A 16498-nucleotide genomic window follows, 5' to 3' on the forward strand; every position below is an offset into this window, starting at 1 on the left:
CACTCTGCTTTGCCCTGCCTAGTGGCACTGGGGGAGTCCGGGGGCCCATCCGACGCCTTGCCCGGCCCGAGGCCGCTTGCCACGCTCCGCGCCCCAGCGCCGCTGCCGCCGCCCAGCGTCACCCCACTGGGGTTGACATTTGGATTTCCGCGTTAGCATTCGGCGCCGGGTTGACGCAGGAGAAGCCGCAGCAGCAGCACCGGCAGGAGGAGGAGGAAGAGGAAGAGGAGGAGAAGCGGCCCCCACGGACTTCTGAGTCTCGCTGCCTGGCTGGCTGGAGGACCGGGACTCGTCCGGGTGTAGTGCGGCCCCCACCTCCACTCCACCCCTCTCCCTTTCCTTCCCCCTGCCGTCCTTCCCCCATGCCATCGGCCAGCTCGGAGCCACTCCGGAGCGCAGTGTGAACGCCGTCCCGCGGACGTGGGAAACGTGGGAAGGATGCCCGAGACCGGACAGGACGCCCCCGGCAGCCAAGCGCAGCCCCCGCCGCCGCCGCAGCAGCAGCAACAGCCCCCTCCGTCGTCGCAGCCCAAGGAGTCGCCGTTCTCCATCAAGAACTTGCTCAATGGGGACCACCCCAAGGCGTCTCCTAAGCAGCCCCGGGCGCTCTTCCCTCCGGTGGCCAAGGGGGCTCTGGAGGGGGCCGGCTTCGCCCTGTCGCAGATGGGTGACCTCGCCTTCCCGAGATTCGAGATCCCGGCGCAGAGATTTGCTTTGCCTGCACACTATCTGGAGAGGTCCCCTGCCTGGTGGTATCCTTACAGTTTGACGCCCGCCGGAGGCCACCTGCCTAGGCCAGAAGGTACTGGAGATCAAAGTCCTCTCTCCATCTCTCTCCCTCTTCCCCTCCCCAGTCTATTCAGCCCCCCACCCACCCATCCATTTCAGTAACCCATTCGAGCCAAGGGGGTCCAGGTCTCTTCCTGAAGGAAGCCCAAGTCTTTGTCACCAAGATGATTGGACTCCATCTCCATTGCTCCGTTGTGGTTTTCCTCGGTGGTCTCTGCTCTCCAGGGTCAGCCAGGTCTCCCCTTCTTCTCCCAAACAAGCTCTCCCCCGGGGCAAATAAAGCCTTCCAGGTGTGAGCTGGGGTTTCCCCATATCAATGAGAAGTAGCGATGTTTCCTTAGTCATCACTGACTTGTAGGCACTAGCCAGAAGAACATTTATTTAGTTTTGTGGAGATCAAAGGTTGGCTTTCGTTTCATCACCAAGAAACTATATGCACTGAACGGAGTCCCCGTCTTTCCACCCCTGGCCACCTTCTCATCCCTCTCTGCGCCCCATCTGTTACTCTCCTCTCCCCTCCAAGTTTGGTGCCACTCTAATTTCCACGGGATTTATTCAGAAACAAGAGGCATTTATCATACTGTATCTAAATATCTTATCTCTGGTTCCGTCTCTCGTCCCAACCACACTTTCTTGGAAGGAAGTCCCATGAAATCCCCCACAGGACTTGTTTCCAAAGAAGTGTAGCTAGGATCCGACGAGGCTTACTCACAAGCAAATCAGCCTATCAACTAACGGTGGGGATGTGTCTGAGAAGCAAGGAAAAGGCCATTTCAGGAAGTTCATTGACTTCCACGGTGCTCACGCTCAAGTTAGGAGCAGTTAGGATCGCAGCCTTTCGGTGAAGGAGCCCAGGGCTCAATCCTTAAAAACTCAGAACTTGAAAGTCAGCTCCATACAGCTAAATGGGACTTGTTCTCCAGCCCATTGCAGGAAGAGGAGGGAGTCAAGGCTGCTGGGTGGAGGGCAGGAGGAAGTCCCACAGCGCTCAATGGGGCTTAGTCCTAAGAGAAGTGTGCATTGGATTTCAACCCGACTTAAGTGACTGGGAATAAAAATGACTTCTTCCCAAGCACACAGACTGCAGATTTCCCTATTGTCCTACTCAGAACAGACCCATTGAAATGAATGGACCTAAGTTAGTCATGGCCATTCATCTCAGTGGATCTACTCTAATCATTCTGTTCTCATAACTGCCATCATACGCATTTTTTCCCTTTACCGAGCAGAGAAGTCCCATTAACTGTATCAAACGTGCCAGGTCTCTTTCTCGGAAGTGTCTCTGCAGAGACACCCCGAAGAGGCAGCGTCCCAGCGTCCTCCTAAGTGCGTTTCCTCGAAAGTAAGCCCCAGCTGTGTCCCACTAGGTTTACTCCCTCGTGAGTTCAGTCACAAGCCCACTTTCCAGGGATTGAGCTCCACTCCGCTCAGCAGGGAGGAGAGAGAGAGAGAGCTTGACAGTCGAGCAGGGTTGACGGTGGCCTCGCTGGCTGCTCGGATCTTGACTTTTGCTCTTTGTGTGCGTGTGTCTTGCTGTTCCTCTGCAGTTTCCGTGGACAAAGCCTTCCTCAGAGATTCCTCGCCGGCCTCGGTGGGCACAGACAGGGACTCCCCGGACGAGCCCTTGCTGAAGGCCGAGCGAGAGGCGAAGGAGCTGGACTCCAAGAGCCCCGACGAGATCATCTTGGAGGAGAGCGACTCGGAGGAGGTGAAGAAGGAGGAGAGCGGCGCCGAGGACTGGCCAAAGCGCGAGTCGGAGGCTGGCAGCCCGGAGAAGAAGCCTTGCCGCAAGAAGAAGACTCGCACCGTCTTCTCGCGCAGCCAGGTCTTCCAGCTGGAGTCCACCTTCGACATGAAGCGCTATCTGAGCAGCTCCGAGCGCGCCGGCCTGGCCGCCTCGCTCCACCTCACCGAGACTCAGGTCAAGATCTGGTTCCAGAACCGGCGCAACAAGTGGAAGCGGCAGCTGGCAGCCGAGCTGGAGGCGGCCAACCTCAGCCATGCTGCGGCGCAGCGCATTGTCCGGGTGCCCATCCTGTACCACGAGAGCGCCGGCGCCGACGGCGGGGGCAGCGGGGCGGGCGGAGGCGGCGGAGGCGGCCCGACGGCGACCAGCGCGCCTGTCAGCCAGCCCCTGCTCACCTTCCCCCACCCAGTCTACTACTCGCACCCCGTGGTCACCTCCGTGCCGCTCCTGCGGCCCGTCTGAGGACTGGGCCTAGCTCAGACGGACAGGGGACGAGTCAGGGAGGCAGGAGGAGAATGGAGCAGGGAGGGAGGGAGGGAAGGAAGGCATGAGAAGGGGTCATGGATGGATGGAAGGAGGGTGGCTTCTTTAAGAACTGCGTTGAGGGACAGCCACCCTCTGTTGCCTCTCGCAGCCCAGGCCTCCGGGACGAAGCGATCGGCCCCCATCACCAAGGACCACCAAGGACCAAGCAAAGATTTGGCTGTGTAAGTAGCGCCCGGATGCTCTGCGCAACGCCCGGCGTGGAGAGACTCTTCCCCTTCGCGGTTCGCTCCTTCTACTTTTGGGTTGTTCAGGAGGAGGACAGAACGGTCGTGATGAGACCACCACAGAACTACAACCCGGGCTCTGTAGAAGTAGAGAGTGGGGGCTGATGAGAGCGCTTGTCTTTGCTTTGCTTTAAGGTGGATTTGGCTATTAAAAAATAATAATGGAGAAGCGTTGCGCAAAAGGAGATCACCCTCGTGCTCTGGTGGTGGTGGTGGGGAGAAATCACGTGTCCAGATGGTGCCAAATGCTGGCGGGGAGAGGAGGGGGTGCTATGTTGCTTGGAAGCCTCCTGGCCTTATGGCCCTGGTCCACTTTTGAAAGGATCTGTTGGTCCTAACTGCCCGAGTCTCCAGTTCTCTGGGATCTCTAAGGAGAAACGCGGCAAGCGTCACCGTGAACCATTTTTGACTTGATTATTTATGACACTCCTTATTTTATTCTGTTCCGGGTGCGTATATCTTTAGTTCTTTCTTTCTTTCCAGAATAATAATCATGATAATCATAATAAAAAAAAGATGTTGTGGAGAGCTGTAGTTCTTTGCCTTCCCCGGTCCCCGTTTCTTCTTCAAAGCAGCAGCTCCTCTGGTTTATACCGCTGACCTGTGCAATATTGTACGATTCTGAAAGCACTATAGGGTGTATTTTTTGTGGGGGGAGTTGTAGGTGAGGAAATGTCGGGTTTTGGGGGGGAGAAGTGCACAATATAATGGGGGAGACAAAAAAGGGGGGACGGACAAAAGGCAGCTGCTCCTGAACTCCAAACTTCACAAGAGGTAGAGTGTGTCGGGCGCTTTAAGTGATGGACAATCAGTCTCTTTAAAGACGAATTGTAACTTATTTGCTATTCTGTACAGCTTTCTTGTCAGTTTCAAGGAGGGCGCGTGGGGTTTTTCGCCTGAATGGGGTGGAATCTCGAATTCTTTCGTGTCAGTCTTTCTCACCTGTTGTCTGACAAATTATTTCCGGGCCTCCCCAGATTTATTCCCCTCCCCACCTTCTCCCTCTCTAGCAGGGATCAGTCCTATTTTTAAAAATTTAAAGAAGAAGAAGAAAATATTGTTATAAGAATTCAGTGTCGTGATTGGAGGGAGGGGCGGGCTGAAACAAATAAAGAAAACCTGTTCATTACTGGTGACGCTGGTGGTGTTTTGCTTGATTATTTTAGAAACGGAAGGAGGGGACTTTGGGAAAGGAGAGATAACAGGTGTCCTAAACCGTCTCGCTAGTGGGACGCAGGCAAGCCCGCCTCTCCAACTCCAAGGGATCGCTGAACCTGCAGAGGTAGACAGAGGAGTCTTTGTTCTTCCAAAAAAAAAAAGGCGGGGTGGGGGGAACGAGCCGGCCAGCTTTGCCTGCGCAGAGGAGACTTTTTCTAAAGCAGTTTTTAAAAAACAACAACCTCCACATAAGTCGAAAACGCCTGTTGCTGAGACTAGCAGGCGTTTTAGGGGCCTTGTAGACTTATGGATAATCGGCTGTGCCTTCGAAGTCCTACGTGCGGTCTCAGGTAAACGTTTCTGCTCCAGATCATCCATTCGCAAACAAAACGACGCATTTTGGCTAAATTTACAGACCTCCTCGCTTTCGGTAGGAGAAAGAATCAGGAGATTGGGATAAAACTAAGAATCAGAGCAAAGGGGGGGGGTTGTTTAAGGATGAGAATAGATCGGTGGGTTGTGGGGCTGGGAGGGTGGGAAGAGGGATCTTTGTCCTACAGAGAAGTCCTTTTTTTAAAAAAATAAATAGGGGAGACGATTGTCTCCCAATGCGCTCTACGTCTGGTTTCGGCCCTTCTCCGCGCTCTCTGGAGTGTTCTACAGTAGATAGCAGGCTGATGGCTTCACACGCCGCGAGCAACGGGTTAAAAAACCCCTAGCGTCACAGCTAGAGACCGAGAAAGGCAAGCAGAGGGGAGGATTGATTTGCACAGCCTTTCTGCGCGCTGAAGTGGGCAGCACGCCCCGCTTGTTCCAACTGTGAGTCGCCGCGTGGCCTCCTCCTCTCCCGCAGCTCAGAATTCGAACTCAGAACCCTGAGCCTTCGCCAGTATCAGATTGGCTGACAGAAGCTTCTAATCGGGAAAGACGCGCGCTTGGTCCTTTTTTTTACTTTTGGAGAGACTCCGACTCTGGAGCCTTTCTGGTGTGCCTGGAGCTCTCCAAGCGCACGGGGCCGGGATTAGATTTCCAATCCGAGTGTATCTCTGTTGCAGAACTGCTCCAAAGCCGCATCACTCAGAGGCTGGGTCAAGGCACCTTATACCCTAATGGAAGCCCCTTCCTAGTCCCACTTTGAATCCGATTTCACTCCAGTTTGCCAATGTAAATGTTTCTAAGGGACAAATCAGGCTGCTGGAGCTTTCCATTCAACTCCGAGAGAATGAAAATCATTGATGCTTACTACAGCTTTTTAATGAATTTGCTCTTCAGCAGTCCATCCAAGAGAGGGAGGGAGGGAGGGAGAGAAAAGGTCATGGTTCTGTTGTTATTCACTCCAGAGAAAACTTACCCAGATAGTATTTTTCTGGGCGATTTTTGTTTTCTTTGTTCCATCTCTTGAGCTCAATTGGTACAGGGCGTGTGCTCTTCAATAGATCTTTGGGGCCCGCTTTGAGAGATAATATCGTTTTCCGTTTATAGAAAACTGTCGTGAATAATTCTGTGTGTGTATGTATGTATACAGTTGAGGCAAGGTTTCACCAGAAAAGAAAGAAACAAGAAGGAAGGAGAAGAGATAACCATTTATTTTCCTTTCGTTTGGGATTAAAACCTCTTGGCCTGTGTGATAAATGGAAAATAAACAGAAATGTAGAGTCAAAATACGATCTTCCTTGTGTCACCTGCAAACAAGCTGATGCCTTTGGGCTGTTTGCAATACTAACTTTGGGCCAAGCCACTAGCAATCCATTAAAAAGCCCTGTTGCAACAGCAAATATCTCCTTCCATTGGCGAACACCCTGCCGCAATGTTATCAAACGCCGAGAAAAATAACTTCTCTATTTGTGGTTAGTGCCTAGAAAACGGTTCCTGGCTCACCCTGTCTTTACTCAATCGAGAAAGGACCAGTTGGAGGCGAGCACAGCTTGTTGCCCCCCCCCCACCTTATTTCTTTATCTTTCTTTTATATGTTACACCTGCTTCTGTTGCCTGCAATTCCCCCTCCCCTCTCTGCCAAAGCGTTCCGGTTCAGAATTGCAACAGAGTCCATATCTATTGGCTGAGACGCGAGGGTTTCCCCACTAGCCTATGTGTCCAGGGGTCAAGGCCTTAAAACGCAGCCTTCTCCAACATGCCCCCCATATAGGGCTGTGGGGGTTGTACAACGCAGGTTGGCCAGTGTGAGAGCAGGATGCTGGTCTGATCCAGCAGACTCTTTTTAAGAACGTAAGGAAAGCCTTCTGCATCAGACCAATGACCCATCTAGTCCAGCATCCTATTCCCACAGTGGCCAACCAAAGATTTTGGAGTACAACTCCCAGCAGTTTCGGCTGGTGCTCATGGCGTGTTGTATTCCAACATCAGCTGGAGGGCACCAGCTTGGCGAAAGCTGCTGCGATTTAAGGCGCGGTGTCATCAGTCACTGCGATTAGGAACCTTTGGCTAGCTATACAGTCAGTTGGTAGGGAACAAGTCCTGATCCGCAGCCCACTTAATGACCCCGAATTCCTCCTTCATAAGACCAACGCTCAAGCCGCTGAGTTCAAAATCAAACTCCGGTGCGCAGTGAGGAAATGGAGGTGTGGACAGGTCTTGGGCGCCCCTACGCCTCTCATTCTAACCTCTTGTTGACCTGAGGTCCATTCTCTCTGAAGGGCCCCAAGCAAGGGCTTCTCCTTCCTCCAGCCCCCTGAAGGAACCCGCTGGAAGGGAAGCACAACTTCTTCAGGTCTGTTGATCTGCTCCCTTCTCCCCCCCCTCTCTCCCCGAGGCCCTTGCTTAAGTATAATTTCAGCTCCCTTCAAACGCAGTCTGCAGCTCGCTGAAATCAAGGTCCAAGGACCCACTTTTTTAAAAAGGAGAAGAATAGATCCAGGATGGACTCCTCCAAGTCTTGCTTAGAAAAAAAGAAAAGCATTCACATTCAAGCCAGCAATGTTTTAGTAGCAAGTGGGAGTGAGTGGGAAACGGCCACCCAAGAGCAATTCCTGCGCGTCATTGCGCGCCAGCTATAGGCGTTTGCGTGGATAAGTCAGGCGCGCGCCCCTAGACAAACTTGCTTCGGTCTGCAAAGTTTGCCGGGGTGCTCTGGGCTGTTGAAGCAGGGTTTTGATCTGGGAGTTAAGTAAGAGCCCTTGCTCACCCTCTCCTTCTAGGCCCGCACTTGGCCATCCCTAGCCAGGGCGCAAGGAACAGGCCTTCCCCGAGCCTCTGACCTGAGATCACATAGGCTGCGCTTGGAAATGTCAAACGTTTTATATGCAACGCGTGCGTTGAACTGGGGCTCCTTTATAGTGGACAGTAAAGAGGGCTTATTTCTCTTCTAAAAAACAATACGTGGAAGTAGCCACTCAACCCCAATGGATTGTTGTACCTTTTATTTAAATAATAATAATAATGGTTCCAAACAAATCTCTTGGAAACCACCAAGGCGAGCCTGTTTGGTCTCAATTCAAAGGCAGTTGCTGCCATTTCTTAATCTGCAGCCACTCCACCGACACTTCTCTTTATTGCCGAAATTGGACTCTGACAAATCTCTGCCTTTGTTTGTCATGCAAGAGAGGGAGAGTCTACTTTATCTTCCCCTGTTCCCTTCTGTCTCTCCTCTCCCCCCCCCCCACCTTCGCCATTCCTTTCTTTAAAGCTCCAGTGAACAGGACTCGCTCGGATGTTTGTATTAGCAACATACATGTATTTCTTTTATTTAGGAGTAAATAGAGGCTTGCTGTGTATAGGCAACAGCAGGCACCAAGATATAAAACTTCCTCGGGACGTCAGATCTGGCGGGGGAAGAATTCAGCAGACTTGGTGGAGATTAAAACGCAGAGCAGACGCCGCCTCCAGCAGCCAGCAGCTCTGTAGAGTTTAGCAGAAGAATTGAAAGAGGTAATTCGATTGAAACATCTTGCTCTGTGGGGAAGGGGTATTTTACACGTACCTTTTTTAAAAAAGTTTCTACCTCGTCCTTGGACCCGGAAAGTAACGCGAGAAGGACGCTGGGCGGAGAGGGGAGAAGGTAGGATCAGTTTGAAAAAGGAAAAAAAGTTGGCCACCTAAACCTAGCTAGGCATACTGTGAGATCGGAGAGGGGAGTAAAAATAATAATTGCTGGAAATTCAAAACGGGGGTGGGTTCCTCCCTCAGCCTCCGCCTGCCTCCCTCCGCCCCGGAATCTGCTGCAAGTGTCTCTGTAACAATCACTTTGCTCTATCGACTTAGCATAGTGTGTGCAAACGGAATGAGAAGCCCATTAAGAGCATTAACAGATTGGCCTGGCATAATACAGCAGCTCATATTGATCGCCAAACGTCTGTAAAATATTGTTTCAAATGAATCTATTGTTCCTGTGTGCTCTTTTCGTCAGTGTTGATGACCTTGGGATGCTCGCAAACAGGCAAATTATCCTTTCAGGGCTCAATCTGATTAAGCAACCCTCCTTTTCTCCCCTTACATCCTTGCTAACTTGGCAATGAACAGCGAGGGGGCGGGGAGGGCGCAGGATATATAGGCGTTCTGTGGCAAAGCTCTGAGGTGGGGCAGGGTGCTGGCATGAGGTTCAGAGCCCAGAGCAGGGCTGAGCAGACTTCAGGCTTGGCGGGATCTGCTTTGGGTTGTGGTCTCGCTTTAAAATAGACTCATGAAATCCACCCACCGGAACCTGGTGCAAAAGTCATTCCCTTAGATTGAAAGAATTCTGAACTCAGAAAAGGATTCCGAATGGTGCCCCAGACCTTCCACACTCAAATCCTCTCTCCCGCTCTTCATTTCAGCTGGGTTATTTAGGGAGGAGATAGCATTTGGTTGCTGCCTTTGTTTAAATAATTGCCCCTGAGGAATCCTCACTTATCTATTTCAAATCACCCAGAGATCTTTCAGTAGCTCCACATTTCTGCCCACCTAGAGAACAGTCATTACAGGGACACCTGAAATGCAGATCTAAGTTTGTTTAGTCTTGTGAAGCACTCTGAAGCTTACTCCCTAGCAAGCCTGTTTAGGATTACACTGTTGGGTGTCCTTAATCATAGAATTCGTTGCCTACCCTTGACTGTAGTCCTTGCCCCATATTACTTCCCTTGCTCTACTAAGGCTGAAGTTCTACAAGAATAGGCCCCATTGAACTCAGGAGGACTCATTTTGGAGTAAAGGTAGCACAAGGCTGGGCTGTTAACTGCTGCATTTTAGCAATATTCTCCCAATACAGCACATGCAGTGTTCCAGTGATTAGAGTTTTGGGTTTGCATTTGGGTGTGCCCCATCCTGCATTTCATTCAAAGATTTATTGTGGGAGCCAAGGGGAAAGAGAGAAATGTATCATTTCTCCTTAGCCGTCATTTTTGCCCCTCTATCTGTAAAACTGAAGGGACTTACCCGCTTTGAGGGCAGAAAATGAAGACTTGAATCTATTTTATTTTTTTACTCTAAAACCACTGCTAATGTTGTTGTTGTTGAATTATGAGGTTGCTGGAGGGAGATTGAAAAGAACTTCATCCTTGATCTTAAAGTAAGCCAGAGATGGGGGACTTGTGGCCATTCAGAGGTTGCTGGACTGCAGTTCCCATCATCCCTAGCCATTGGCTACAAGATCTGGGGATGATGGGAGTTGGGAGTTCATCAACCTCTGGAGTGCCACAGGTGCCCCTTGCAGCAAGTGGAGCAGTCAGGTCCTCTAGTTCTAATAGAAAACAGTGAACATGTCAAGTTGAATAGAATGGAGGCTTAACTTCTAATAGCCAGATCCATAATGCACAGGAAGCATATTTGAGAATGGTTATGGTGGATCAGTTACACATTATCACCCCATAGCCATTCTTGAAGCCATAACTTGAAGGGTTTGACTTGAAGAAGGTTTTCCACCCTCTTAGGGCTTGCGAGTGTTAAGCATGGAGAGTTCTACTTTGCTTAAGTGTTGATCCCCCACACTGTGAAAAGTTTCATCTACTGATGCTTGCAGACCCCCTTCTCTCTCTCTTAAATCTGGTCAGCTTGTTAGCTCTTCTTCACTGGAGGATTTTAAGTAGAGGCTGGGTGGCTGTTTGTCAGGGATACCATAGTTGCCTGCTGCATTGCAGATCCTGCATTTTAAGCAGGGGGTTGGCCTAGGTGACTTTTATGGTCCCTCCTAAGATTGGGGTGTGTGAATAAGGATGAAACAGGGGTAGCCAATGTGGGGCCCTCTGTTGTTTTACTTTGCAAAGTGAGCTGAACCCTTTGCTGGGGAAAGTGGCTGCAATAGCAATAGCACACAGAGACACTTGGTGTGGACAGACATGAAAACTTAGGCTTATTACAGAAAATACATGGTTTATAGAAAGGAGTTCCAGTTCTAACTAATTATGTTGGGAGGTGCAAAGGAGCCGCCTTGCTCCTTGCACCCGGCAGAGATACATCAAAATATGACCTCTCTCCAAGAGGGTTCAAGGGGAAATGTGAAGGAGGCAGGAAGAGATAGCTGCAACCTGAGAATATCATTCTACCATCAAAGAAAAGGTCAGGGCAGAGATCAAAGGACAATGAGACAGTATAGAAATTTGGAGGCTCCCTTTTCTGTCTGCTTCAACCCCATGCAAATCCCTAAGCAAGCTGAGTTGTGTGCTAACACTTTCAATGCCTTCCAAGTGTTGTGGATTACAATTCCCATCAACCCCAACCAGCATGGCTGGTGGTTAGGCATGATGGGAGTTGGAGTCCAGCAATATCTGGAGACATAGGAGCCAACTCCTAGGGGCCAAGGTCCCTTCAGCCCCCCTGCCCAATAAAATATTTGAGGGGGCTTGACCCCCAAAGTTGGTGGAGATTGCTATTCAAATGGTGTGTGTGCACCATGCAGAGTGGGGCTTACCTGCCCCCCCCCCATTTTATTCAAGTTGGCACACCTGTCTGGAGGGCACCACTTGGATACCCCAGTCCCATTGATTTCAGTGGGATCAATGGCTTGGCAGCTGTTTGCAACCACATCAGTTGGGTCTTCTTCCTCTCCTTCTCCAGAAAGTGTTTGTTTCCTGAATCAGACTAACCAAATACCATTTCTTTTAAAAAATGTGGCTAGACACCAGTTTTCAATAATGCATTTACGGTACGTAATAAGGAGTTTTCAGTGATTCTGGCAGGCATCTAAAACTTTTGTCTCCATTAGTTAATTCCGGCAAAGACACAAATTCCTTTGAACTCCTGAGTTTGCATGGTGTTGGCCCAATGCAAAGAAGAATGCCATCACTCCTTTTAAGATGAAATGTAGGTTCTGCAACAGTGTAGAGATGGTAATGGCAAAATCCCTATTGATCTGGATTTGACTGGACTTCTTAATCTGGAGTTGGCCTACTTGAAAATTCCATTGAGAGGCGTGAGCCTGACTACAGCATGAGGTGTTTTGGATCTGTTTGTCATCCTCTGATCTTAGGCTGCTCAACTAGTTATGCTGAACAAAGTGGCAGTGAATTAGAGTTCCTGAGTTGTGATCTGCACGCCTTTAGATAACAAATGGGGGGGGGGGTTATGGTATATTTTTTTGGTTGCTTCCTGGAGAGGAAAGGATAAACAACACTCCCCAGTAGTAGAAAACTAGTCCATCAAAGAGAAGGGTTTGGCAGACCACTCACTAATGTGCTAGTTTAGTAAATGCAGGGAGTGTTAAAGAAAGCGGGGAAGCATTCAGAATTATGACACCTCCGCTCCCCGCCTCTCCCCCAAGATCGCAATATAAAACGCACATCTCTGAATTAAGAGCAAAGTAGTGCAGTGGTTAAAGCAGGGAGGCCAGAAGTTCAAATCCCCATTCAGTCACGAACCTCATTGGATGACCTTGAACCAATCAAAAATAAAAGGGGTGGGGGAGAGGAGCCGCTGCCCTGAGCAATCTGGAAGCCGGTTTAAAATGTGCGTAATAACAACAGACATTCTCTTACCGAGCAATGCGTAAAATGCGTAAAGGCGCTTCTTGTTTGGAAACGAAATCCATCCGAAAGTGGAGCTGGCATCTCACCAGAAGCGCACGACGAGAACCAAAACCTCTGATCCAAAGCCTATAGACTGACATCGGGAGCACCGATTGCCACACACCGAGTGCTCAGGACAGGGAGGGTGCTTAGATTTTCTGTTTCCAAAGACAAGGAACTAGAGTCATCTCCAATGTGAGAACGCTGGTCTTCTCTCGCTCCCGACCACTTTAAGATCACTTTAAGATCAGGGTCAGATGAACCAGGCTTGCGTTTTGTTCTTCATAATTTGGTGGGTGGGGAGGCAGCTTTTCTGACACTACTGTCGGCGTAAAAGCGCGTGGGTTTTCGAGACAGGCAGAATTCTGCAGCCGGCACGAAAGTGCTTGGTCCCTGCAAGGATCTCTAGGTCGAAGGCGAGGCCATGATATAAACCTGACCTCTGAGAAATAGTGTAGGGTTGTGGTCGGCTCCCCTCGGGAAAAAAGTACAGTGGTACCTCGGGTTAAGAACTTAATTCCTTCTGGAGGTCCGTTCTTAACCTGAAACTGTTCTTAACTTGAGGTACTACTTTAGCTAATGGGGCCTCCCGCCGCGCCGCCGCCGCACGATTTCTGTTCTCATCCTGAAGCAAAGTTCTTAACCCGAGGTACTATTTCTGGGTTACCGGAGTCTGTAACCTGAAGCGTCTGTAACCCGAGGTACCACTGTATATCCTAAGCACTGGAAAAAGCACAGAACAGAGCAATTGACCATTCCAAGCGCCTGGAGTAGAGCGCCTTCGGTGCCTTGGGGAGGCCTTGCGAGCCAATGCTTTTCCTATATTCAGTGGGATCTACTGTTGGGTAAGGACACATAATAGTGCAACCCCAATAAATGTAAGGTTATGAATGGTGTGAACGGGAACAAAGGAGAAGGACTTGTGTCCAGTCAGATCAATCTAGTGGGGAATCCGAGGCACCAGGGCGAATGAGGCCCTCCAGAACTCTCCTCAGGCCATGAGATGTTGCCTCCAACTGCGATGGTGCCTCTTGGCTGCCTAGGTGGAGAGACGGAGAAGGGTAGCGATCTCTGGGTTTTTCGTGGCTCGAAAACAGCCTACTGAAAAGAGTCACTTTTACTTATAGCTACGGCTGCCGCCATCAGCCTGTGGCCCCTGGGACGCTGCCTGTGACAGAATGGGACCCTCGGGCTGAAGACGGTTCCCCCCATCACGTCTACACCAAGGGGTGGAACCCAGGGCTTTGGACTCAGCTCCCCTCAACCCCAGCAATAGCCGGGGGATGATGGGAAATGGAGTACAGCAAAGAAAGTAAGTGGGGAGCCGCAAAGGTTTTCCATCCCTGGTCTAAGATGACTAGTAGCTACTCTCCAGGATTGCAGACTGAAAGTTGTCCCAGCCATATCTGGGGATGCCAGAGACTGAACTTTTGCGTATAATGCTGATGTTTTCCCACGGATCTATGGCCCAATCTTCACTTAAACGAAATGACATGTGGTCCTGGAAGACAGAGGAAAGTACCCTTTTCATGAATTAATAGTGAGCAGTGCACCCCTACGTATGTTCATTCCGAAATAAATATCACCAAATAAGTGTCTAGATAGGGTTATAGCCTATGGCAGGGGTAGCCAACGTGCTGCCTGGCTTGCAGATGTTGCTGAACTACATCTCCCATCATCCCTGACCACTGCCCATGCTGACTGGGGAGTTAGGGTCCAAGAGCATCTGCAGGATGTCTATCCCAGGCCTATGGCATGGGATTTATTGTTGGGGTGTCCAGACGCAAACGAGGGCAGAATTCCTGCCACTTTAATAGAAGTAGAAGAATGGCCTCTGGGAGACTATAGGCAGCCACGGTCAATCAGCCCTGTAATAGATTCATAGAGTTGGAAAGGGACCCCGTGGATCATCTAGTTCAGGGTTTCCCAAATCTGGGTCTCCAGCTGCTTTTGGACTACAGTTCCCATCATCCCTGACCATTGGTCCTGCTGGCAAGGGATGATGCCCGTTGTAGTACAAAAAATCAACAGATGGAGACCCAAGTCTGGGAAACCCTGATCTAGTCCAACCCCCATGCAATGCAGGAATATGTACCCATAGGGGATCAAATCCTTAACTTTGGCATTATCAGCGCTACACGCTAAGCAACTGGGCTATTGCAGAGGTAGCTAACGTGGCGCTCTCCCGATGCTGCTCAATGGTCAGGGATGGTGGGAATTGTAGTCCAATAATTATATGGGGAGGGCGCCTCATCGGATAATGTGGCTAACTTGAGCAGAAAGCAGGAGAAGTGCGAGGAAAAGAAACGACCCTTTTTAGTTCTGCTGCTCTCTGGATCCTCGAACCGGGCTCTCCAAGCAAGCTCTCAGCTGGTTTTCGAAAAGATCTCGTCTGGAATAGATGCTGTGAAGAGGCGCGCATAGATGTCTTGCTTGACGGGGGCTTGGCAAACCTTTGGGGATGATGCCAAATAGAAACGTGTCCCTTTAAGGTGGTGCGGGGAGGTTTCAAATTCTTCCCTCCCTGAGTGGTGCGACCCAGTCCAGTTTCTTCCCGATCCATCTCTGGCAATTCCCCTTTGTCCCCAACAGAAACCGCTCCCTCTATTTCTGTGCTTTTAACCTCATTGAGACGAGTGAGGGGGTGGGGGGGAGGTCGGAGGAGAAAAATGGGGATGAAACTGAAAATAGGGGCGATTAATCGATGGCTCCATTAATTATGGATCTTAAAATGTGAATGTTAATAGGACTGGAATAGAAGCTGTGGAAGCAGTGCGGGAGGGGAAAAAATGGTTTAAGTGCTGAGGGCGTTGTAATAAAAAGACCTTTGGATCCGAGCGATGCTTTTAAAACGATCGTCCCCAAAATAGGATCTGTCTGTTCTTTGGCCCAGACTAACGGTTGTCTCCATGAGAATGGCTGAAAGTGGCCAGACGCAAAACAAGACAGGGGCTCCTACACCTTTAATAGTTGTGCAAAAGAGGGAATTTCAGCAGGTGTAGCTATTAAAAGTACAAAAGCCCTGTCTCTCTCTCTCTCCCCCTCCCCCCCCAAATCTTTGTGATAGCATTTGGGCACCGTATATGACGAGAAATGACTGAATTGCTTGTTTGTCTCAGCCCAGATTCTTTTGCATCTGGCCAAACTTGAACCTCTGCTCCTTGCCCCTGCTCCCTGGGTCTAGGGAAGCAGAGTAATGTCGATTTCATGTGGATTGTTGATAAAAGATAACTGGACTGAACAGCTGGAAAGGGGCGGAAGGAGACAGTCATAGCTTGCTTTTGGGTCTGTTGCGCAGCAGTGCTATCCTATCCATATCTGCTCCGAACTAATTCCCATTGAACTCAACGGGGTTTAGTAAATCTGTATTAGATTCAGCCTTATATAGGAAGGTCAATACAACACTGCGCAGTCGGTTTACGCACTTACACATTGCCATTCAGGTGGTGTGCGCGTGCCGCGTCATGCGATCAATAATGCGAGCGGGGCTTACCTGCTCCCCCCCCCCCCAATATTTTATGCAAGTTGGCATCCCTGATCCGATTCAAAGTGTCTCGCTGTAGTTTACGGATGGGAATGCGTGGCCCTCTGTTGTACGGGCTCCAACTCTCATTGGTCCCAGCCAGCATGACCAATGGTCAGGGAGGACGTGAGCTAGTCCAGCTACAACTGGGAGCGCACCCACGCACCCGCGCAGCGTCGTTATTGCGGGTTTAGGTAATCCACAGTCGAAAATGGCAGTATCGCGAGTGGGAGGGGGGCAAATAAGCGAGGGAGCGCGTCGCCAGCGTCGCTGCGCGCTGCGTCGTCCTCTGCTCGCTTATATCGCTCAGGTTGGGTCGCCTGGTCTCTGCTCTAGCCTCCTATTTAAAATAAATCTGAGGGATCTCTCGCTCTCCTAAACTCGAGTCGCTTTCATGATGGAGTGGAAGCATCAGATTTTCATCAAAGTTCTATTAAGTGAAACATAGGTTGCGGGGCACCCTCTGATTGAAACAGTTTAAATTTTAATTGTGTTTTTAATTTGACATATAGTTGCAGAAAGGAATGACACTACAACGCCAAGGGGCGGTCGATTTTCTTAATTTCTCCCCGAGGAATTG

At 50.2% G+C, this 16498-nt stretch overlaps 2 protein-coding genes across 2 annotated transcripts in view; both read left to right on the forward strand.

The window, feature by feature from the left end:
- On the forward strand, positions 1 to 3094 carry HMX3 (H6 family homeobox 3). Its single transcript, XM_081005318.1, has 2 exons — positions 1 to 802; positions 2337 to 3094. Exons 1-2 carry the CDS (start codon positions 439 to 441, stop codon positions 2996 to 2998), a joined length of 1026 nt encoding a protein of 341 aa, XP_080861444.1. The 5' UTR covers positions 1 to 438; the 3' UTR covers positions 2999 to 3094.
- HMX2 (H6 family homeobox 2) overlaps positions 3025 to 16498 on the forward strand; it is a 31554-nt gene continuing 18080 nt past the window's right edge. Inside the window, exon 1 of the mRNA XM_081005319.1 lies at positions 3025 to 3243. Coding sequence (XP_080861445.1) covers positions 3101 to 3243 — 143 coding nt within the window. The 5' untranslated portion in view covers positions 3025 to 3100. The remainder of the gene's footprint in view (positions 3244 to 16498) is intronic.

Source organism: Podarcis pityusensis (genome assembly GCF_964106645.2).
Source record: "Podarcis pityusensis genome assembly, chromosome: 5".
NCBI lineage: Eukaryota > Metazoa > Chordata > Lepidosauria > Squamata > Lacertidae > Podarcis > Podarcis pityusensis.

Excerpts from the sequence above, each read along its gene's own strand:
- HMX3 (XM_081005318.1), top strand. The coding sequence starts at position 439 with ATGCCCGAGACCGGACAGGACGCCCCCGGCAGCCAAGCGCAGCCCCCG. Across the intron at positions 803-2,336 it reads CCACCTGCCTAGGCCAGAAG|TTTCCGTGGACAAAGCCTTC; the intron begins GTACTGGAGATC and ends GTTCCTCTGCAG.